Consider the following 24827-nt stretch of genomic DNA (forward strand, 5'->3'; position numbering starts at 1 on the left):
AGCATTTCTGGTGAGCTGTTAAGGGAGCACAGGAATACAGTTTATGAATGATCTATGCCATTTCTCAAGACATTGAAATGCATCATAAAAGCATTACCATCCATAGAAATGTTCTATTACAGGGGTCTTGGAAATGTTACAGTTATGAAAGTATTCAAACTAGAGTTAAAATTTGTGAAATACATTGAAGACATTTCATGTTTTATTTCATATTTTCATCACTCTAATCACAATTTACACATGGAAAAGCAGCTAATATATTGAGCCAATGAACTGAAATGTGAATAATTTGACAGCAAAAAAGGTACGACAAATAAGACAATGCTCCACGTTTATCTTCATCTTGCTATGGTTATTTTTCTTGCGTGTTTCAGGGAGTGCAGCTCTGGTGGTCACAAAACGCTGAATTGTTGGTTTTCTCCAATCAGACAATTGTTGGCTGGACAGTCAAATCTCAGTCTTACCAGCTGTAAAACACGACTTCCACATAAACGACAATGTCACACCTGCACAAATATTCTCAAGTCGTCTTATAAACAACGTTTGCTTGTGTTTAGTGTGCGATCATGACCTCGGCAGCACAAGGGGACGCAGTCTTTGTGCATCAACACACGGCTCTAATGATGGCAAAACAAGTCCGTCGGGCTGAACTCATCAGTGCTTCTCCAGCGCTTGCGTGAGAAGCTGATTCAGTCGGGAGATCATCGGACGAGGGTCGTCGTTCAGCCCAGCGGTGATCATGGCGTTGTCATAAATCTGGTGCGTAAAACAATGCAATTTAGTGCTAAATTATAAATAGGTGAGGTGAGAGAATGGTGTACATGTGGGAATCTTTCTTCACCTGTTCAAGGAGAAGCTGTGCCAGCTCAGGGTTTGAGTCCTTCAGTGCATGAAGCTTCTTGATCAGATCATGTCTGCAAACAACCGCTTGACATTAGAGAAACAACAGCATTTCTATTTATGCAAGCACAATATACTTCACTTTAGTGGTCACACTCCTAGATACACTGCAAAATTACTTTCATACGCCGTATTTTTGGCTTGTTTTCCAGTACAAATACCTAACAATAAATCAAGATGCATTAACGTGACGCAGAAATCAGAGAGCTTGTTTTCTGAACAAAATCATTCAAAATAAGTGCTTAAAATATGAACAATAATCTGCCAGTGGGGTCAGAAAAATAAAGTTAATTAAAAGGGAAAGCAAGATTTTACCACTAGAATACTTTTTTCCTTGTTTTAAGCATAAACTCAATTTTTATCAGTTTTACACTACATCATTTGTCTTGATTTAAGAATGTTTAGCTATTTGTAACAGTACCTAAGACAAATCCTGAATAAGAAAATAATGTTTTCCAGTGTACTTTTGCTGAAAACATTCTGCAGACAGACGTTACTCATCTGCCACACTATTTTGAATACACATCAACAATAAAGCTTCTCTGCATCTGTAGTAAATCACTAGGGATTGTCCTAACTGTCAGATACTCTGTCTGTCTGTGTGTGTGTGTGTGTGTGTGTGCTGGTACCCAGTGTTGATCTCCAGCGTGGGCTGCAGGATCTGAGCTCTCTCCTCTGAGCTGCGGGCGAGCTGCTGTTGCGTGCGCAGGAAGTGACGCGCGGCTCCCATCTCCAGCACTGTGATCATGGCGGGGTGTGTGTCCAGACGCGGCGTCACCTACGGAAGCAACGGTCAATGAATGGTGATAGGTATCCATGCATTCGCAAGAGAAAATCTGTGTGCATGAGGAAAATGATGAAATGATTTGGTGCACGTGCATGTTAATGATTGAGCATTTAGACGACAACCATTTCCTGATGGACAAAATCAAGCCCCGCACTACTTTTTTTTTTTTGAGAAAACATTTCACTCAGTCTTTTCTTCCTTATTGTGACATATCTATCGCAACTTCTGCTCTATGTTGATTTATTACACGACTGACTACTAAACAAATAAATAGACATGGAATATTGGTTTGTGTTGAAATTATTATTTGAAAATCAGGCATGGACTCCACTAGACTGGTCTCTGGCAGCAATACATTAGCAGTAGATCCTTCAAGTCCTGTATGTTGTGAGGTGGATTGAACTTGTTGGCCCAGCACATCTCATAGACGCTCAACTGAACTGAGATCTGGGGAATTTGGAGGCCAGGGCAACACCTTGAGCTCTTCATCATGTTCCTCAAACCATTCCTGATCAAAGTGATGTGGATCACAGGAATGATCTGCCTAACTCAACCAGAGCTGCTGAGTCCATAGCCACTTTCAAGAAACGGCTGAAGACGCTTCTTTTTCGACAGCACTTGATCCAGTAATACTAACACTTTCTCTACTATTCTATTCTGTTCTATAATAATAATAAAAATATAATTTTTTTTTACATTTACTACGTTAGTTTAACTGCTTCTATTGTTCTCATTTGTAAGTCGCTTTGGATAAAAGCGTCTGCTAAATGAATAAATGTAAATGTAAGTGTGCAGTGCGAGTACATTATCCTGTTGAAAGAGACACTTCCACCAGGGAACACCAGTGTCATGAAGAGGTGTTCCTGGTCTGCAAATGTTCAGGTAGGTTGCAGGTGTCAAACTGACGTCCACATGAATGGTCAGGCCCAGGGTTTCCCAGCAGAAGATCGGACCAGGTGACCTTCCACGGCTCAGAGGTTTATTGCGACACTCGCCTGCCCATTGCCTTTCGATGGTGGACAGGGGTCATCATAGGCACTCTGACTGGACTGTGACACATTCCTCCTATTATTATCATTAAAAAATGTTACTGCCCCAGTAGACCTTCTGTTGGCTCGGACCAGACGGGATTGCCTTTGCTGCCCTCATGCATGAGGAGTCTTGTCACTGGTTTGTGGTTTGCTCCTCCTCTGACACTGATGGTGAATCCTCAGCACTGCTGACCAGGATCAACACACAAGCCTCATCGTTTCAGAGATACTCTGACCCAGTGGCCTTGTCATAACCATTTGGCCCTTTTCAAAGTTGCTCAGATCTTTATTCCTGCTCATTTCTCCCGCATTTAACATGTAGATTACGAGAACTGATTGTCTGCTTCCTATCTAATCTAACCAGACTTTAATGTGTGGCCTCGTGAGGAGATGATCAACGATATTCGCTTCACCTGTGACTAGAGTTGTCAAAAAGTACCGACTTCGGTACCAAGTCAGTACTGAAATTTAAAAAAATGTGACGATACCAGCATTACGATACGCTGTTGAACGGATTCTTAAACACCCCTGATTGGTCATTGTGTAGAAGCGCTCAACATATATGTCTGTGATTGGCTACAATTATCAACACTTCAAATGTTGTAAATAGACATCGCTTACACAGATACACACGGGAGCGTTTGAAAGCAGCGTCTATGAGCGGATATATTAGGGATCCACTGATAGACGCCGCTTTCAAACGCTCTCAAAATGCTAGAGGGAAATGCTGCTATCGTCACATTTTTCACATTTCAGTACCAACTTGGTACCGAAGTCGGTACTTTTGACAACACTACCTGTGACTGCTCATAATGCTTTGGCTCATCAGAGTATGTAAATTGTATATAAAATTAAAACTGTAAATGTGTTTAATTTGTATGCAAATGAACCGTTTGATGGGTGCTTTGAAATAAACAAGAAGGTCATGTTTGTGAAAAGTGACTCACCTTGATGTTGGTGACTCTCGGTCCGAGCGAGTTCCTCATCCAGGCCATCAGATCTTCTGAATGCTGATCGGTCAAGCGCTCTGATGCTGCACGGGACAATTTTCATTTACTCATCCAAATGCTTAAATCACATTAAAGTGATTTTACAAAATGGTTAGATCAATGATGTATATATAATTCAAATATATAGTTATTCACTTTTGTCATCTATTTGCTGATGTTTAGTCTTACCTGGTTTGCTGTCCTGAAACTTCTCCTCCTTGTAATGGTCAACAACAATGTCGGTCTCGGCTGAGATGAGCTTCTTCCTGTCGAACTCTCTGAGGTGAAGAAGCGTGAGCTCATCAAACTGCTCGAAGCAGAACAAGACCTGCAGGAAGAGCAGATCCTCAAACACAGGTACTGCTTTTTCTATGCCTATCGCTACTTCATTTTCCTCATCATCTCCACATGACATTCTTTATGATCTCAACCTTATTTTTTGAACTATTAGACATCCCATAAACTTAACTGTAAATGTTTAACCAGTTAAATAAAGCAAAGCACCAAATAAAAATCCTAAAATATAAAATGATTAACAGAATAAATCAATAATAATAAATAAATAAATACATATTTTTTATTTGGAGTTTGATGTTTTTAAGGTTAAAGATTAAAAATCCAAAAATGTACAATGTTATTTATTTTATATATAATATTATATAAATTAAGAACAGGAATTCTGTCTTAATAAAAGTTAAAGAATTTTATAATTAGGCAAGATATTTTTCTGATCTGACCTTGTTTGTTTGTTTTTACCCTGTGGTGCAAAATAACAGACAGGTTTCAAATAATAATGTATGGCTTTATTACTCTGTTTATATATTAATTCATATTATATTATTAAATGTGTATTTTTTATATTTATATTAAATAACATGCAATTGGTTAAGGATTTACAATTAAGCACATTTTAAATGGGACTGTAAATGGGACTTAAGAGAGTAAATATGCAATCCCAAGAAACTTTTTTTAAGTCAAAATACTTTGTCATGCTTTGATCATAGATAAGATAATACGTTTTAAATGCCATCTCAAAGCTTCTTTAGTTGCTGACCATTATATGTTTGGCCATTTTGAGATTAACAGAAGTCTTTGCGCCCCCTTGTGTTCATCTCAAAATCGACCAACATCCTTGTCGATGCATATTGCACATTTCCCCCTGGTTTGCCATTGTTTTGTCTCAAGATGCACACCAGTAAGGCATGTTTATAAAAGCTACTTAAATGTCCTAATTAAACTACAGCCTAATCCTGGCTTAGTCTAAGCCTTGTCTGTGAAACCGGGCCTATATGTTTTGAGAACATTTTTAATTGAAATTCAGTTATCAATTGTTTCCAGCAAATCTATGCAATGCACTGCATCACTTTGGATTAACCTCTAGTCTCATTGGCCATTAGTAGTTGAATATGACAGTGTTGGTTAACCGAAGACCTGTCCGTCTCTCGTCTCACCTCCATATCTTTCTGCTTCATGGCCTCAAAGTACGGCGAGTGTTCGGCCAGGTGGCGGTTGGGTGCGCACAGATAGTAAATGTTCCTCGTTCCCGCCTTCATCCGAGAGGCGTAATCCATCAGACTGGTCTGCTGTCCCGCGGGAAGCGCTGACGACTCGAAGCGCAACAGCTTGGCAATGTCCTCCTGAGAACACATGAATCATCCATTTACAAACAATCAGAGAGGAACGGGTAGATTATGAAGGGCAATCGAGGCGTCCCGCACCTTCACGCTCTGCTCCGCTGTGGTCACGATGCCCTCGCGCATAAACAGCCCGTAGTCGTCAAAGAAGCGAGCGTATTTCTCTGGATCCTTCTTGCTCTGGTCCAACAGAAACCGAATGACACGCTGCTGCAAAACATCCCGCAGTTTCCTGAAAGAATACAGGTTGTTACTCTTGTTATTTGCGCAATACTGAAGACATAACATCATATTTCTGGTGGGTCTGTACCTGATCAGGGCGCTCTCCTGTAGCAGCTCTCTGCTGAGGTTTAGAGGAATATCTTCACTGTCCACAACACCTGCAAACGCAATCACAAGACAAAACTTGATTGGGTTCAAATGTGTTTATCTGGCATTTAAACGAGTTTCATGCAGATATAAGGATGCTCATCCGACCTCGTAGGAAGCGAAGCCACTTGGGAAGGATGTCTGTGGCTTTGGTTTGGATCAGAATCTTCCTGCTGTACAGAGCCACACTGGATCCCATCTCACGACTCACGTCAAACATGGACGGTTTCTGCTCACACACACACACACGTTCGGTAATGCAGTCAGTGCAGTCATCGAAACAATACAAAGAATCATTAGGATTTATTACATCTTCATTTATATAGCGCTTTTAACAATGCTTTTAACATTTTCATGGCTGATTACCAAGTAAACGGACATGAAATATTCATTTGGATTCATCATTTTATCTTGTAAGAAGAAAGAAGAGTGATCTGTGAGATACACCACTGAATAAATAAAGTGTATAACTGAAAAAAAAATTATATAATATTAAAACTGTTCATGTGTTTTCAATTGTATACAAATGAAATGCACATAATTGCATAAGACATATGTCATTAAATAATGCATATTTGAGTTACAATTTTGTTGTTAAATGATGTAACAGGCTAAGTAAATAAATATTAATAACCTTTTTAATACGTATAATGAAATTTTACATTTTGTACATACAGTAATTAAAGTTAAATTAAATTAATTTAATTGCATATTTATTAAAATATGTACAAATTAGTGTTTGAATGCATATTTTAATGCATATTTTATTTGTTAAATTAAGTGGCTAATTAATTTAAAATTAGTTCAATTATTTGTAAGTAATAATTTTATATGTATAATGTAATTGTTAAATATGTAAATATTAGATTTTTAAAAATTTAAGTTTAATTAAATTAATTTAGTTGCATGTGAATATGCACAAATTAGTTCTTTAAATACATATTCCAGTTGTTAAATTATGTAACAAGCTGAATAATAAAACACTTTAATAATTCAATTTAATAAACTGTAAATACTTTTTTAATTAGCTAACATACTCCGTTTAAATGAATTTAATTCCATATAAATGACAATATGTACAAATTGTGATTTAAATGCATATTTCAGTTGTCATCGTAGTTAAATTGTTATATATTGTGTTTAATACGTAAAATTGTATAATATTAAGAAATATTTGACAAGTGAGCTTGCAGTGCTTTATTATATTTATTGAAAAGGTAACATCAGTTCAAATTAAATAATGTAAATCTACTTTAATGAATATGAATGAAAGGCTATTCACACAATGCGTTATTGAGGTTAAAAATAAGACGCAGGGCAGTGGAATGAAAAACGTATTTAAAAAAAACAATCAACTTATTTTAACTTAGTTGATTGCTGTGTTTTTAAGAATGCTGCGTAATGTACGAAACAATACAAAATATGAAAGACGCGAGCAACAGTCAAACACATCCGTCTATCACATGTATGCATAGAAAAACATTCATTAAAGCAGCCCAGTGGAATGCAGAAAAGCATTCTGTGTAAAAGACTAAGTACCACTATTGTGTACAACAGTCATTGTGCATTTGCCTGATTTAACCGTCATCTCACACTCACCATCTCCGGCACGTAGAAGATGCTGCGGATATTGAGCGGGGCGTCAGCGCGGTAGTGCAGCGTGTAGCGGGGTTTATCGTGGGACTGAGCCACGTAGCGATAAAACTCCTCATGCTGCCACTCGCTGATGTCTTTGGGCTCCATCACCCAGAGCGCCTAGAGAGAGAGAGAGAGAGAGAGGGAGAGAGGGGTCAGGACTCAAGATCACAGCCACAGGGGGGTCAAAGGTCATCGATCAGCAGACTTCACACACCTGCAGGGTGTTCAGCCGACGTCCATTCAGGAAGATGGGAAAACTGACAAAGTTGCTGTACTTAGTCACAACCTCTGCAAAACAGACCAAAGTCACTTACATGAGTTTCTTCTCAAAGCAAGTCATGTTTTATGTCATTGTTCGTGGTTTGCAGACCTTTAACACGATCTTCTGATGAAAACTCCTTGCAGTCGTCCTTAAGGTGGAGCACGATCTTAGTCCCCTGACGCACACCTGAGGCTTCTGCGATCTCAAACACTCCAGAGCTGCAGACACACAAAACTCAGTCAGGATTATTCATTTTATTCAAATGTTAACCTCAGATGTCTGCGTCACCTTCTCAGTTTCTCGCGCATGCGTCGTGTTGCTCTCATGAACTCACGTCTTCACTTTATTAAAGGTTCTTTAACTTTATTAAAGAACCGCTATAAAGCCAAAACAATCTCTGTTACCTTAAATTATACGTTTATCTCTGTAAAGCTGCTTTGAAACAATCTACATTGTTAAAAGCGCTATATAAATGAAGATGACTTGACGTCAGAGGCCCACACAGAAGAAAATGAATACCGGTAGGTGAATAAAGTCGTTATTTTCTTTTTGTGCGCACAAAAAGTAGTCTCGTCGCTTGATAAACTTAAGGTTGAGCCACTGTAGTCACCTGGACTATTTTAAACATCGTCTTTACTAACTTTTCTGGGCCGGCAAATTTCAATAACATAGAAGCCTATGGATGAGTGAGACAGCTCTCAGATTTCATCAAAAATATCTTCATTTGTGTTCTGAAGATGAACGAAAGTATTACGGGGTTGGAACAATTGAGGGCGAGTAATTACTGACAGAATTTTCATTTTTGGGTGAACTAACCCTTTAAGATTGTGGTCATATCGCCCACTACTAAAAGTGTTAAATAACTGTAATTACAACATTGATTATGATTTTTGTCATAGTCATAATCGAGCAGCCGTAATCAAAAGACATTCTTTTTGTGTTATTAAATCCATCTCTCCTCTGATGCGTCTCACCCGTCTGAGGACCACTTGTATCCAGGAGCGTCTGGTTCTGCTGCCTGAGAATAAACGTCCACCTTATCAGCCACCATGAAGGCGGAGTAAAAGCCCACGCCGAACTGACCAATGATGGAGCTGCTGGCCTCGGCTTGACTCTGAAGAGCATCCAGAAAAGCCTGCAGGAGGACGAACAACAGGAGCGTGAAATCAAAACCACCGTCAGAATGAGGAATAGCAGACTTTGGAAGAGTTGAGTGAGACGCACCTTTGATCCAGATCGAGCGATGGTGCCCAGATTAGCAACCAGCTCCTCTTTGTTCATCCCAACACCTGTGTCCTACAAATCACAGCATAAACATGTTGATCAGTGCATTCTACACAGGGATTAAAAGGGATCCACTGCAACAACGGATTTCCTTCAGTGAAATTGCAGAGAGGCCATGTATAAGATCATTGCAGATTATGGAAATGAATGGGGTCTTGGGGCAAAATTCAAGACACAGGGGCAACAAAATTTAACTAAATCCAACACGACTGTCGTGATTAAAGTGTAACGTGAAAATGAATGATGGTTTTGTTCACTGATGTTAAGTGTTAGAGGTTTACTTAAAACAAAACACTGTTTGCCATTAAAAGATAAAAAAAAAAAAAAAAAAACATATGCACTGGAAAGTTATGTAGATGTTGATTGTATTAGTGGTAGTATTTGAGTTTAAATCTCTTGAATGTATGAATGTATAAAAAATACATTTTTTAACATTAATTTGTCGTCACCTACTGGCCTAACAATGTAATCGATACAATCTGTATTTGAAGTGTCAAGTTACTTTCAGGTTGCTGATTGCTTCCGTAGACATCAGTGTTTATACCTGAACCATACACTTTTATCCCAGTACGTCTGTGATAATATGAATTATTGTTGGACAGAAATAATGAGACTGTGTGGATGAAAAGAGTGTTTGTGAAGCTGTTTCACACTATACATGACAACTATTCTCTCTCTCTCTCTGGGTCAGCGGCAGATTTGAATGTTCACTGTGATCGTACTTAGAGCCGAATCGCTGTCATTTAGGAATAACATTGTGTGGGTGTCCGAATCGAGATTGCGATCTTTTAACGATTAATTGTGTGGCTTTAGTTGAAATAAATTGAACATTGGCAATTACACAAATTGGCAAAAGAAAAGCTGTTCTTCATCTTCCCTTAAAACGCTGTTGGTCTCGAGTATTCTAATAAAGTGATGGGTAAAGGAATATGAAGGAGCAGTCCCAGCTGTTCAATCTGATTCTGCCCCCGGCTGAGTTGCAGGGGTTGGAGGTACCTGTATGGTGAAGGTGCGTTTGGCTGCATCCGTCTGCAGGTGGATCTCCATGTCTGCGGTCTCTCCTCCTGACGTCATCATCTTGTGCCGCAGTTTCTCCAGCGCATCACTGCCGTTTGAGATCAGCTCTCTGATGAACACCTGACAGAGTCACTGCCGTTAGATGGAGTTCAGGCGCACTCACATCAATGCATTCACATCACTTTTCTATTCATCCAATCCTTGAAATCCTTTTGTTTTGTACTCCAACAAGACAAAAATGACAATATTTAGCCATATCAAGCTGGTTCAATATTTAATTACTTGATTATTATTTGATAAAATCTATATGGTGGCCTACAGCCAATATATTGCAGATTATAAACATCATACAACTTTAATGATGACAAATCAGATGAAATCAAATAATCAGCCGGACCTTTAGTGTTCAGTCCTCTAGGATCAGTCTTGAGTGCTTCAGAGAATTGCTCAAACATGACAGCATTACATATTTTTTGTTAATTTATCACCTCTTTCTCAGAATACAGCGATCTGGCCACAATATCCAGCAGTTTCTTCGTCTCCGCTTGGAACTCGTGTTTGGAGTAGGATCCTTATTTGAACAAAGAAACAAGAGTTTGAAAATCCTTACAATTTCCATCTGCTGTAGTATGTGGGGTCTGGAAGATATTTTTATGTTTTATTTTTTTAAAGAAGTCTCTTCTGTTCACCAAGGCTGCATTTATTTGATCAAAAAAACAGTAAAAATAGTAATATTGTGAAATATTATTACAATTTTAAATAACTGTTTTCTATTTTAATATACTTTAAAATGTATTTTATATTCTTGTGATCAAAGTTGAATTTTAAGCATCATTACTCCAGTCTTCAGTGTCACATGATCCTTCAGAAATCATTCTTAAAGGAATAGTTCACTTAAACATGAAAACTCTGTCATCATTTACTCACCCTCAAGTTTTTCCAAACCTGTATTAGATTCTCTCTTCTGCTGAACACAAAAGAAGATATTTTGAAGATTGTCGGTAACCAAACAGTTGACTTCCATACTAGTATTTTTTTTTTCAATACTATGGAAGTCAATGGAGTCCCATCAACTGTCTGGTTATCAGCATTCTTCGACTTCATCTTCTTTTGTGTTCAGCAGAAGAAAGAAACTCTTACAGGTTTGGAACAACATGAGGGTGAGTAAATGATGACAGAGTTTCCATTTTTGGGAGAACTATTCCCTTAATATGCTGCTTTGCTGCTTTAGTTCACCTTGGACGTTCTCCGTGTCGGTGATGATGCTGTGGAGCGTCTCCTCCTCTGCGGTCTCGGCCGGTTGTGTGCTGTAGGAGCGATGAGCCACACTGACACCGGCACAGCTGCAGCTCCACAGTCTGGCAGGTCTGCCATCAGTATTAACTGTTGAAGATTAACAGAGCCAGAGTCATCACAATTAAACAGCACTGATGTTTTACTCACCAATCAGAGGGGTTTGGACTTGATAATTGTCACTGCCTGTGCTCTATAGTCTTTACAACAGCTAACATTATTAAACATATAGAATATCATTAGAATAGAATAATTGTGCATACATTTGTTCATTTTGTCAATGAGTGACAACATAATCTGATAAATACATACTTTTAACTGAAAAGCCTGCGTTTATTTGATTAAAATAATTCTTCAACTGGTGTAATATGTCATCATGCTGGTCTGTTCTAAATCGCTGATCATATTATTTAACAGGTCGTCCATGTTAAATAAATTAAACATGTACCTCCAGTGAATGTCGCGGGGACTATTCTTTTCCCGACTCCTCTGCTGGATGATAACAGCCTGACATGTGCTCGTTGAGAGACATTCAGTGAATATCTGAGTAAACTTAATGATCGGATCATTTCTGCTTCAGCTACTGCTGTAGTTTGACCTATAGAAGACTGGAAACTACGGCGTGACAGGCGTACAGTGACTGAAAGGACCCGGCGGACGCTCACTGATGACGTCTGCGTGCAGTTCGATACATGCCTGTGTAAAATGCCTTGCATTAAATTTCTCAAGCGGCTTTTGGAGAACATTACAGGATTGACTGATATAAAAATTTGTGTTTGCTGATACTTTCACCTTAGTAAATATAATACACGGTAGAGCAAAAAAATACTTTTGTGTTTTATTCATACAGTCTATGGTTTTATGTAATTAACAGAGGTGGGTACTGCCATATGTTTACTCCACCCATGAATTCAGTCAGCTGATTTCACTAATTAGTTCTATCTCCTGTCTGAATTAGCAAATCCAGGTGATTGGAACAAAATTTACATTTACATTTACATTTATTCATTTAGCTGACGCTTTTGTCCAAAGCGACTTACAATTGCTATATATGTCAGAGGTCGCACGCCTCTGGAGCAACTAGGGGTTAAGTGTCTTGCTCAGGGACACATTGGTGTCTCACAGTGGATTCGAACCCGGGTCTCTCACACCAAAGGCATGTGTCTTATCCGCGCCACACCACCCCAAAATACTGAGGAGAACTTTTACTCTTTGAACATGGACTTTACACCTCTGCATGCTTCTCCTGGACTGAAGCACAGGCTCTACTCTTCAGCACAATGTCAATGGTGACCCAAAAAACTAAATTTTACAGTAAACTACTGGCAACAGTGTTGCCAGTATATACCTGTTTTATAACTTATAGTTTATTACTGTTAAAATACATTTCGTGGGTGTGACTTTTTACCTTACACTGTTAACCCTTTCAACCCCACAGGAAAATCCACACTACAAAGAGTAAAAGTAACATTGACAGTGTTGCAGGGAGATAATTAAGGGAATATGTAAGTGATTGTTGAGCATTAGTGATGAACACCTGCTGTTAACAAGCAGAATCACTGAAGGAAAGAGGAACACATGAACGGCCAGGGTATATTCTGGCAAACCGTTTGCTAATCACGTCTAGCAATCGGCAAAGCAAACTGTGGTAGCCTACACGCCATTTACCAACAAGCGATGGGTAATTCGCAAAGCACAATGTTATTTTCTGTTTTCCCTGCACGATACCATAGAACGGCATAAAGTAAGAGGTTTGAGAAGTAAGAGGTGGGGCACCAGTTAAAAAATTTCAAAGTTAAAGTTCACTCAAACAGGTATTAATAGACAAGGTTTAGTCAAATATTGATTATTGATTGGACTCTTGATTTCTTAACATTAGTTTTCTCTTGCTGCTTCAACTGATTTTGCAGATCACACTTGTGCATACACTCATGGTTAGTGAATGATTGCAGTTATATTGATGCCAAAATCATCAAATTGACTGTTCAATCACTAACCTCATTCAGAGTTTAATCCTGCATCAAAAGTTATGTTTCCATCACTGTTAAACTACAGCAATGAGTTACAATGATAATATTTTTTTTAACACGTCAAGTCAAGTCATCTTCATTTATATAGCACTTTTAACAATGTAGATTGTTTCAAAGCAACTTTACAGAGATAAACGTATAATTTAAGGTAACAGATTGTTTTGGCTTTATAGCGGTTCTTTAATAAAGTTATTTTCCAGCTAAAGTTAGTTTTGATTTATTCGCTTACGTCGCAACGATCATTTGTTATTAAATTAGGGGCCGCTAAGACGACAGCATTTTCTCTACACAGACTTTAAAAGCGAACCTGTGAGAAACGCTGATGGCGTTCACATGCGCATTAAGAATTGGTTCTATAGTTATGTGCGTTTGAATATATGTACGCAGGTTTGTAATTCCCTACAAACCAAGCCTAAACAAAGTACTGGTCATTCCTTATAATTTTTGATTCAGAATTTTATTTTATTTTGTCACTTCGGGGTAGGTACGGGAAACGAATTTTCCCGACAACGCTTTATCTGTAGAGTGGTAAAGGGATTCTACATAGGGAGAGACTAGTTGGCACTTCAGCACTGCCTTGTCATCGGTCCAGGCGAAGGTCCTTCATCAGATCTCATCTGGATACGGCCTGGATACGGCAGGCTGCGGGAAAACCTCGGGATAAACAAAGACACTAAAATTAGCGTAGATGCCATTCTTCTTATGATGTAACGAGTACATCAGGATTTATGGGAAGTGTTCCTGGTTCCGGCTGACCTAATCTATGCAGCCTAACACTGAATTATAGAAGTCTATAATGTATTATGTGAATGCTAGGTCAAAGAGATGTGTTTTTAGTCTAGCTTTGAACTGACAGAGTGTGTCTGCTTCCTGGACAATGGTAGGAAGACTGTTCCAAAGTTTTGGTGCTAAATAGGAAAAGGATCTACTGCCAGCAGTCGATTTTGATATTCTAGGTATTATCAACTGGCCGGAATTTTGAGATCGCAATAGACGTGAAGGACTATAATGCGTTAAGAGCTCGCTCAAGTACTGCGGCTGCTTTGTAAGTAATCAGCAATATTTTAAAATGTATGCAATGTTTAATAGGCAGCCAATGCAGTGTTGACAGAACCGGGCTAATATGGTCATACTTCCTGGTTCTGGTAAGAACTCGAGCTGCTGCGTTTTGAACCAGCTGTAGTTTGTTTATTAAGCGTGCAGGGCAACCACCCAGTAGAGCATTACAATAATCTAGCCTTGAGGTCATGAACGCATGAACTAATTGTTCCGCATTTGTCAATGAGAGCATATGGCGTAATTTAGATATATTTTTAAGATGGAAAAATGCGGTTTTAGACACGTGACTTTCAAATGAAAGATTGGTATCAAAGAGCACACCCAGGTTCCTAACCGACGACAAAGACTTGACAAAGCAGCCATCAAGTGTTAGACAGTATTCTAGGTTATTACGTGTGAGAGTTTTTTGTCCAATAATTAGAATCTCTGTTTTTTTCAGAATTTAGTAGTAGGAAATTACTAGGCATCCAATTTTTTATATCAGCTATGCATTCTGTTAATTTTGTGAATTGGTAAGTTTCGTTAGGTTTTGAAGAAATATACAGCTGAGTATCGTCGGCATAACAGTGAAAGCTAATGCCATGTTTCCTAATGATATCTCCTAATGGTAGCATGTACAGAGTGAACAGCAGCGGTCCTAGTACTGAGCCTTGTGGTACGCCATACTGAACTTGTGATCGATAAGACATCTCTTCATTTACTGCTACAAACTGATAACGGTCAGATAAGTATGATTTAAACCATGCTAGTGCAATTCCACTAATGCCAACATAATTTTCTAGTCTATTTAGAAAATGTTGTGGTCAATGGTGTCAAATGCAGCACTAAGATCAAGTAACACTAATAGAGAGATACAACCAGGATCGGATGATAAAAGCAAATCATTTGTGACTCTAACGAGAGCTGTCTCGGTACACATCATGCATAACCAAAGAAACAGAGCTACAGAGATATCAAAAATTAGCACGTGAATCTCAACAAAAGTGGGAATATTTTTATTTTTTTATATTCATGCAGCAGTGCATGCTGGGAGTTTTATACTATCCTGGAACCCAGCATGCATTGTGACAAGAAACTTTTGATTGTCACCATTGTTGAGATTCATGTGCTGATTGTTGATGTCTGTGTGTGTCTGAGTGAACCAGGAGTTCAAAATGTTCTAATGCACTATTTGATTTCAATATCCTTCAGAATAATTGATTAACTGATGATACAGCAACTAGAGATAATTTAATGTTAGAACGTCAAGGGTCAAGAGCCCAACTAAAGCAAATACTGATCTCCATCATGGTGATAACAAACTTTATTATTTTCAATAAAATATCAACAACTAAATATCTGTTAATTCTCAACAAGAACTTTTTTACATGTATGAAATAAATAATGTTAAACTGGTTTGTAAACTGTTTTCACACTCAGTGTAGCTGGAAGTCAGTTGTAGTTCTTGTGTTTCTCTTTTTTCTGTTCTTGTTTCTCTGTCCTTCAGTGATTCTGCTCATCAGATGTTCATTAGTTTCTCAATTCACTCACTTCTTTTCATTCACTCTGTCAAGTGGACTATATTAGTGAACTAATGTAGGGAATAGTGTATGAGGGTATAGGGTGTGATTGTGAAAACAGCCTCTGAGTGTCGATTTTGAGCACTGTTAATTCACAGTATATTCCTGTAGGCTATTTTTGTTTTCTACAATATATTACTGTTTTAATGGAAAATGGTATGATATTGTCAGAATTTGGCCTTTTTCTACAGCAAGGGTTAACAGTGTACGTTACCTTTGTAAAAGTATGGATTTAGCACTTCCCAGTGGGCATTTGATGTTAATTTAACATCAATATGACATCACATTGATGTCAAAATTACATCACAAAATAGGTCAAAAATGAAAGTCATATTGACGTCAATGTGTCGATGTCAATTTGATGTCAAGATTTTGACCTCTGCTGATGTCATTTTGATGTTATTTTGATGTCAATTCAACATTTATTTGATGTTAAGATGTCATGATGTTGATCCCAGCAGGCACAGGATATGGACTACAGCGTCGGTCAGACATTGGATTTTGGTTGAAAATGAAAGTCGGGTTGATGTCTAAATCCAATGTTTGTTTGACGTCAAGGTCCAACGTTGGGCAGTCGTTGAATTTTGGTTGGAATAAACCAAACAAAAAGGTGAAATGCATGGCCGTACACTTATTACCAGCTTCACTTAAAACTAACCAGATTTACTTTATTTAATTTCCCAGTAACACAGGGTTTGTGATGTTAATATATTAGTGGAACAACATAATTGTTAGATTAAAATACCTCAGTGAATCAGTCTGTTTCATGATGATTATAAAACCATCAACAGGAAACCATCATCACCTGATCTCATTTCACTTTAGCTTTCTTTGCTGCTGCAAATGTGTTTGACAAACACTGTCACAGCGGCCAAAAAAGACAAAAGATATAATAAGAGTTAAGAGCCCAACTAATGGAAACACTAATCACTGTTATGGTGACTTCAAATGAAACACATTAGAGTTAAACCTTGGTTAATTCTCAATAAAAACTTTTGTAGACGTCTGACAGAAATAAAGTCAGTCTAGTTAGTAATAAGTGAAGCTGGTAATGTTGTTTGTGGAGTTGTTTAATCCTCCTCTGCTGAGATCTTCACAGATTTAATGTCTTCTTTTCTCTTCAGTTGATTTCATCTGAGGCTGTGGCTGAAATTACTATTTTTTGGCTACGATAAGGTCCAGTTCTGGTTTATTTCTTTGCTCTTGGCTGGCATGTGGCCAGCCTCTGTTTATGCAGAGGTGTAAAGTCCAGGTTCAGAAAGTAAAAGTCCTCCTCAGTATTTTGTTCCAATCACCTGGATTTGCTAATTCAGACAGGAGAGAGAACTAATTAGTGAAATCAGCTGACTGAGTTCATGGGTGGAATAAACATATGGCAGGACTTCTGCTCATTGGCCCCTGGATTTCCCACCTCTGCTAATGCTTTGATTATATAGGAGTTGTGTTTATTATGTTGTATAATATAATCCATTTAATTTTACAGCATGAGAGCAGTGTTGTTTATCAAATAATATAAAGGATTTTAAAAACATTTAGTGCATTAAACTTTCCTCTACATTATTACTTAGCCATCAAGAAGTGCACTAAATAGTTTTTAAAAACCAAGTATATTATTTGATAAATAAAATTTCTAGACATGCTGTAGAATCAAATGACTTCTGTTATTAATAAAACAGTAATAAAACCACAAGTCCTATATAATCAAAGCATTAGACACTGAACATGATCAGGGATTCAGGAATTTACATGATGAAATCATCGTCATCATCAATAACCAGCCAACATCAACTGATCTCATTTTCTCATGTTTTTTTTTTTTAGCTACAACAATCGTGCTTTATAAACACACAATTATAACAGCCAGAGAAAATTTTATATTGAAAAATGTCAAGGGTCAAGAGCTCAACTAAAGCAAACGCTAGTGCACAATATGATTTCATTAAACCGGAAATTAAATAAAGTGGTTAGTTTTAAGTGAAGCTGGTAATAAGTGTACTGGGTTATCAGCCTGAATGATGGATGGATGGTGTCTGTTCCGGTCAGGGGCGTCATGCAAGCCAAAATTCTGGGGGGGCACAATCTGAGACGTTGCAATTGTTTTCTGACGGGTGATATGGATCATGTTAGGAGGGGTCAGGGGGTTTCTCCCCCTGAAAATGTTTAAATTCTGGCTGCTAAACATACCATTTCAATGCAGTTTGGGAGGGACAGAAATACCTTAACGGAGCTAGCAGCAACCCTCCTCTATCTGAGGACTAAGTTAAAGTATCTATTTTGTAAGTTTATGTAAAAGACAGGTTGATGAAAGAACTGTAAGCTCAAATTCAAAAGCTTTTGAAGTCTACTTCATTAAAGCATGTTTACACACACACTTACTGTACACTTAGGCCTACTACACATGATTTTAAAAACAGTACATTGCAGTTTTCATCAGATAATGTTACTATGGCTTTGTATGGCAGTAACGTTAGCCAACTAGTTTACGGTTAGACTAGGCTAGCTATCGATAACGTTACACTGACACAACTTAAGTTAATGCTCTGAATTCGCAGCTAATATCAAATCCATAACTTTTTGATCAAGTTAAAATTTCCAGGTCAACCACAAATAATCCCACTACCTTTTAATATCATCCGATAACTAATTCAATGCCGATTTGTTGCTTTGCCCACTTACCTGAGCTCCACATGGTGTAAGCTGCCTACACAGTAAATTCCCCAGTGTTAAATGAACACTGTTCAGAGCACATATGGTCCCACTCTACATGGTGTTAAAGTAACACTGAAGCAGTGTTAAAGTTAATGAGACAATTAAGTGATTAATTTAGTGATGATTGAGCATTATTGAAGACACCTGATGATAACAAGCAGAATCACTGAAGGAGAAAATCACAAATTGTAAGCCACCGTTATGGTGATGGGTGTTTGCTTTAGTTGGGCTCTTGACCCTTACTGTATATTATTAACTTTATTCTTTGTTTGTCTGCTGTTATTGATTTATAACAGTTAAATGAACAAAGAAAAAGTGTGATCTGATAGTGTTGGTTATGTTTTGACATAATCATGCTGTGATCTGAAAAATGAAACTTATTGAGATAGTTTGGTGTAACTTGTTAGCAGCAGCTCTGTGATTCTACAGCATATGATTATCAGCATTTTTCTTATAATCCAATATATTTAATAAACATTGTTCTGATCAAAACACTTTCAAATGTATTTATTTAGAAACACAGACATCAATAATCAGCCTGTGAATCTCAACAATGGTGACAATAATAAACTATGTTGCAGTGGCTGCCACCAATCACAACTCACTAATGGCTCCCATCATGCATTGCGGTATGAAGAAATTATGATCTGAATTGTCTATGTAATTTACTTTTCCTAATTGAATATTCTGCTCATCACCATTGTTGAGATGCATAGACTGAATCTTTATGTCTGTGTGTGCCTAAAAGAAAGATTTTTAAAACAAAAAAACTTTTAAGAAATCCTTTATATTATATCTAAAATTCTGGATATTTATGCAGAATCACAGTTATGCTGTAATCAACAACATAAATCAAAAACATAAAGTTCAAATGATGATTGTCATAATATAACCAACACCATCAGATCACTTTTTTTCTTTGTTCATCTGGCAGTTATAACTCAGATACAGCAGCCAAACAAAATCTAAAGTTAATAATTTAAGGGTCAAGAGCCCAACTAAAGCAAACATCCATCACCATAATGGTGGCTTACAATTTGAGATTTTCTCCTTCAGTGATTCTGCTTGTTAACATCAGGTGTCTTCAATAATGCTCAATCATCACTCAATTAATCACTTAATTGTCTCATTAACTTTAACACTGCTTCAGTGTTACTTTAACACCATGTAGAGTGGGACCATATGTGCTCTGAGCAGTGTTAATTTAACACTGGGGAATTTACTGTGTAGTAGCTCAATGGTTTTGAGCATTTGTTTTTGCCTGTTTTTTTTTTTTTTTTTTTTTTTTTCTGTTGTTGTTGTTGTTGTTGTTGTTTTATGTCTATGTGTGCTTGGACCCTCTTGAAAATGAGATGTTGCATCTCAAGGGGCTATCCATTAATAAATTGAAATTGAAATTGAAATTACCACTTCAAGACCATCTGTAAAACATTGCCAGCTCAACGTGCGAGACGAGTGAGTTGCTTGAACATACACAGCAAAGATTCTAGAGCGCTACACACTCTAGATTTGATATACACAGATACCATATTAGGAAAAAGGGGCGGGCTGATGCTGACCGATTTATTACACATCCAGAAGAATTATTTGAGTCGTTATAGGCTCTGGTATATTATGGAGCATAGGAATAAAGTTGTGACAAAAAAATTATCAGGGAGGAAAAATCTGAGGGAGCACGTGCCCCCTCACTTTGAATGGGCATGACGCCACTGGTTCCGGTGTTCAGTTATAAGAGAAAGTGAAAATAAACCAGCCCAGGAAGGATCTCCTTACGAACGTACTTAACTTTCATATGGACGCACAATTTATTAAGACACAATTTATTAACACAGTGAATGTTGAGTTGAAGGTAAGTCATGGAAGAATCAGAAACACATTTACCTTAAGTCTGGAACAAGTGTGACTTGAGGACCATGTTGGTTCAACAGGTTTAATGCATATAATACTTCATCTTGTAAATAAATGAAAATTAATTATTATAAGGCAAAAAGCATGTATGCTGATACTTTTCTGTAATGTTTTCTCTTTTTTCATATTTTATTTTTAGCATCTATTTCTCAGAGATGAAGTTCATTTGTTTGACTCTCCTGCTTGTTAGTGGAATTACAGATTCAAGATCAGGTAATTTATTCATCATTGTGAATAATAGCCTACTTTATATTTATTGCACAGTAGCCTACTGTTTGTCTTAAACAAGGGTAAAAACCACACTGTTAATTATTTCACTGTAAATTTACAATAAATTGCAGGTTAATAATTGCATGACTTTCACAGTAAGTTACCGTATCATTTTTACAGTAAATAATTGTGAAATGACAGCTGTTTACTGTGACTTCACAATAACTATGCCGTCATATTACTGTGATTTAGCAGTAAGCTGCTGTATAATTACTGTATTTTACTGTGCAATTACAGTTAGTCTATCATATTACTGTAATTTAACAATAAGCTGCTGTAGAATTACTGTATTTAACCATGTCTATACTGTGATTTAGCATAAATGATGGACCAAACAAAACTGATAAAAACAATGGTTTAACTTTTATTTTTTTAGAAGAAAAATACATTTTAATAACAGGAATAAACACAGTGTAACATGAATGAACACTGGGTAACATGAATGTCTGTCAATATGTGTGTGAATGTGTTTACTGTGTTTACCATTATGTGATAATGGTACTTGAAAAATACAATTTAATAACAGAAATAAACACTGGGTAACAGGAATGAACACTGGGTAACAGGAATGTGTGTCTATGTGTGTGCACTGTGCATGTGTTTACTATGTGATAATGGTACTTCACAACGTAGGACCTGAAAAGAGAAAGAAGGAGAGAGAGAAGAGAGAGTGAGAGAGGGAAGAAAAGACAAAAAGGTGGGAAAAGAGAGGGTTGCAGGTGTCTCGCTCCTTCCCTTGCAGCAGGCACCTGCATAGTATGGGTTCTGTCCACTATCTACAAAAGATAAGAAAGACAAAAAGTTTAAGTTACTCTGTGGTGCAAGTACCTGCAAGTATGGTACTCGCATTGTAAAACTAATCCTAAAATGTGTACAATTTAAGAAACTACAATTGTAAAACTCATGATAAATCAGATAAATCATGTGAATAGTACTATATCAATTAATATTAAATCAACAAACCAGAGGACTCTGAAAGTAACATGATTGAGGTTAAGCAAAAATTACATGACATGCGTACATAGTAATGCAACTCAGTAAGCCAGTAATGTGATGTAAATTTACACTTAAAACTATTGTAAAGTACGTCTGTAAATTTGACGTTTTTATTCTAACCTATCAATAACCTATAACATTGAAAAGGCATGTTTAATTCAAATAAACGTAAGAACAATGAATTTTAGACATTTTGCAGCCTGTCTAAACTCGTAGAACAGATTAAAGGGATAGTTTACCCAAAACCCCACCCTCATTCCAAACACGTTAGCCCTTCGTTCATCTTTGGAACACAAATTAAGATATTTTCTGACTCCTCCATGGACAGCAATTTTATTACCACTTTCAAGGCCCGGAAAGGTAGTGAAGATTGTTAAAATAGTCCATGTGACTACAGTGGTTCAACCTTAATGTTATGAAGCGATGCAAAAATACTAAATAGTGCGGAACGCACAAAAAGTATTCTCGTCGCATCATAGCAATAAGGTTGAACCACTGTAGTCACGTGGACTATTTTAACAATCTTCACTACCTTTCTGGGGCTTGAAAGCGGTTATAACATTGCAGTCTATAAGCGGGATCAGAAAGCTCTCGGACTTCTTAAAATTATCTTAATTTGTGTTGAACAAAATTCTTATGTGTTTGGAACATCATGAGGGAGTGTAATTAATGAGAGACTTTACATTTTTGAGTGAACTAACCCTTTAATAGCTTAAGTAAACATCTTACTGCATAACTAATTCTAGCTTAAAACAGAGACAGTGTTTTGTTAGTCTGTTCTGAAGTTGGAACACAACTTACATTAGACTGACATCCATTCAAAGTCAATGAGCTTCCTGATCAGTGTACAGACTTGCTGGTTTATGTGTCCTCTCTGCCTCTTTGATTTTGTACCTGTCTCTGGGTTGATGCCCAAGAAGCACCTATAAACAAAAAGACAGAGAAGAAAGATGTTAGTTTAATTCAAGTGGGATTAAAAAGGTTTCAGTTCCCAGTTATCACCTTCAGTTGGTCACTGCTGTTGCAGTACTGAGCAAAACTAAAGTTAGCTCAGTTTTAACAAGGTGACATTACTTGGATTCAATTAAACAGCAACCATTAAATAACTTAACAGCAACTGAAAAACATTTACATCACAAACACACAGTCAAGAATAGTCCTGCAACAAAGTAAGTTAGATGTGTGTGATTTACCCAGGCAATGCATTTGCACACAACAATTTACATCATTTACACGTACTGTTTGCAGAGGATGGAGGAAGAGCCTGTTGCCAGTCCATCTCCATGTGGCTGTTTCTGCTTGCACTCTTCCTCCTAGAATTATTACCCGTTCACAGACAAAATGGCTCCTAATACCTCCAGATGTCGACCTGTTTTACTTTAGAATAGCACAGCTAACGAAGCTCCACTAATTCAGTGATAAACACATTTATTTTCCTATATCTTTTTTATAATAAAATGCACTTTATTTTTTCTGTTGACGAGACAGACAACGGCTGCTCCGTTTCACACACGGCAGAAAAATATGGACGCCCAGCTAGCTAACGTTACTTTTATTCCACCTTTGCACAAATCCACAACACTATAATGTATCTAGTTGATCATAACTGTCATAATACACACATTAAGGCCACAGCTTACCTTATAACTTTATTTCCCGGTGGTAGAAAAATGCTGTGGGAAAAGAGAGAACGCTGTTAGAGTAACGAACGTTAACTAAGAAAAGCATTAAGCAAAGCTAAAGTTCAATTTTGACGGTGTAGCTAACGTGAAGCCTCACAGTTAATAACTTAATACGGTACTACTAATACACTTATTAACACAACCAACGTCTGATCATTCAAATTTGCGCGCTCAAACCTAGACGCGAATCTGCTCCAGCTAAGTTACAAAAACATAAAACAGAACTTAACTAACGCTAATTTGGTTCATACTTTTAAATAACATGCAATTTCATATTAAAAACAGTCATCAAATTGACAAAGTTTGAAATTAAACACTTACCGCACTGAATCCGTCGAGTGAGACCATGGAGGAGATCAGGCCAGGGAGCTCCGGGGGAGCTCAGATGACGCAGTTGCAGCGCGAAAATGACGGAATTCACAGTAGTTTCTTGTAAAAGCCCCGCGCCTGCATTATTTTCACAGTAAAAGTCTAAATACGGTATTATATTGTGAAATATCACAGTTAAAGCCTGTGAAGTGGTAATAATGTAATTACCTGTGAAATATTACAGTTATATATTGTGAAATCCTGGAAATATTTTACAGTGCATAGACAGTAAAATAAAGGGTAAAAACCTTTAGCAGGGGTGTGATTCTTCCGGATAAATCCGGAAATCCGGTTTTTCCGACCTGAAAATGATACTCTCGTAAATCATGCAAATCCGCTTTTTTTTTTTTTTTTTTTGCGGGTCGCGCGCAAAGCACGGTTCGGGTATTGGTAAACATAATGACCGCTCACCGCTGTCCACTTTTTTTGTGCTTCTGATTCATGTCTTCATGTCCTTTCCCAAGTAGTCCATTCGTCCATTTGTCACGATGGAACTTAGCTCCACCAAAGAGCCTGCACTCGTTGCGGAAGGTTATCTAAAGTGTGCTAAGAATTTTGGACTTGTGGGGCGAACTATTTCTTTTCTTAGCTGAAGCCGACAACGGGATAAAATAAATGTAAAGAGAGAGTGGAATTCCTATTTTCGTTTTGACAAGTATAATACATTCTGTAGTCTACCCCTAACATGACCTGGCAAGTGACATTATTCTAAAAACGCATAAAACTCCCCCGACATGGTTAGAAAATACTGCCTCTAGAGCCAGCTGCACAACAAGAAAATGTCATGCATGATCAGAATAGCCTACGGAAGCCGTGAACCGCACCGAAAGAAAGAAAGAAAGAAAGAAAGAAAGAAAGAAAGAAAGAAAGAAAGAAAGAAAGAAAGAAAGAAAAGAAAATCTAGCATTTCGAGATTAAATTCGAAATATTTCGAGATTAAAGTCGAAACAGTACTAGAATACAGTCTTCCGTAGAAGTTGCGTGTGTGCTTGCCGTTGTTTCACATTGCTGCACAGGCATTCATAACGGTGCGCGTGAGTG

The 24827-nt window shown here is 37.5% G+C and overlaps 2 protein-coding genes and 1 long non-coding RNA gene across 4 annotated transcripts in view; 1 reads left to right on the plus strand and 2 right to left on the minus strand.

The window, feature by feature from the left end:
* Nucleotides 1–414: 414 nt before the first annotated feature.
* Nucleotides 415–11865, minus strand: trap1 (TNF receptor-associated protein 1). Its single transcript, XM_079869934.1, has 18 exons — nt 11653–11865; nt 11148–11294; nt 10400–10482; nt 9891–10031; nt 8835–8906; nt 8585–8745; nt 7719–7828; nt 7563–7636; nt 7310–7465; nt 5819–5939; nt 5652–5721; nt 5426–5573; nt 5159–5344; nt 3897–4035; nt 3666–3751; nt 1530–1678; nt 842–914; nt 415–756 (listed from the first exon to the last, which is right to left on the minus strand). The coding sequence occupies exons 1-18, from the start codon at nt 11771–11773 to the stop codon at nt 655–657; spliced, it is 2139 nt and encodes a 712-aa protein (XP_079726060.1). The 5' UTR covers nt 11774–11865; the 3' UTR covers nt 415–654.
* Nucleotides 11866–20289: 8424 nt separating this feature from the next.
* The window catches only part of LOC307158108 (butyrophilin subfamily 1 member A1-like), a 42021-nt gene continuing 37483 nt past the window's right edge, over nt 20290–24827 (plus strand). Inside the window, exons 1-2 of one of the 2 annotated variants that reach the window (XM_079870405.1) lie at nt 20290–20410; nt 20609–20682. In XM_079870405.1, the coding sequence (XP_079726531.1) occupies nt 20625–20682 (58 nt within the window). In that variant the 5' untranslated portion in view covers nt 20290–20410; nt 20609–20624. The remainder of the gene's footprint in view (nt 20411–20608; nt 20683–24827) is intronic. The other variant, XM_079870404.1, reaches the window with a different exon arrangement.
* On the minus strand, nt 21085–23894 carry LOC307158233. Its single transcript, XR_013821204.1, has 4 exons — nt 23739–23894; nt 23376–23408; nt 22537–22658; nt 21085–21515 (listed from the first exon to the last, which is right to left on the minus strand). It is a non-coding gene; the product is annotated as an uncharacterized lncRNA (long non-coding RNA).

The sequence above is a fragment of the Squalius cephalus genome (genome assembly GCF_949319135.1).
Source record: "Squalius cephalus genome assembly, chromosome: 1".
NCBI classification, from domain to species: Eukaryota; Metazoa; Chordata; class Actinopteri; order Cypriniformes; family Leuciscidae; genus Squalius; species Squalius cephalus.

Excerpts from the sequence above, each read along its gene's own strand:
- trap1 (XM_079869934.1), bottom strand. The coding sequence starts at position 11,773 with ATGATCCGATCATTAAGTTTACTCAGATATTCACTGAATGTCTCTCAA. Across the intron at positions 10,032-10,399 it reads CGCTGTATTCTGAGAAAGAG|GTGTTCATCAGAGAGCTGAT; the intron begins GTGATAAATTAA and ends TGACTCTGTCAG. Across the intron at positions 5,345-5,425 it reads CAGCGGAGCAGAGCGTGAAG|GAGGACATTGCCAAGCTGTT; the intron begins GTGCGGGACGCC and ends ATGTGTTCTCAG.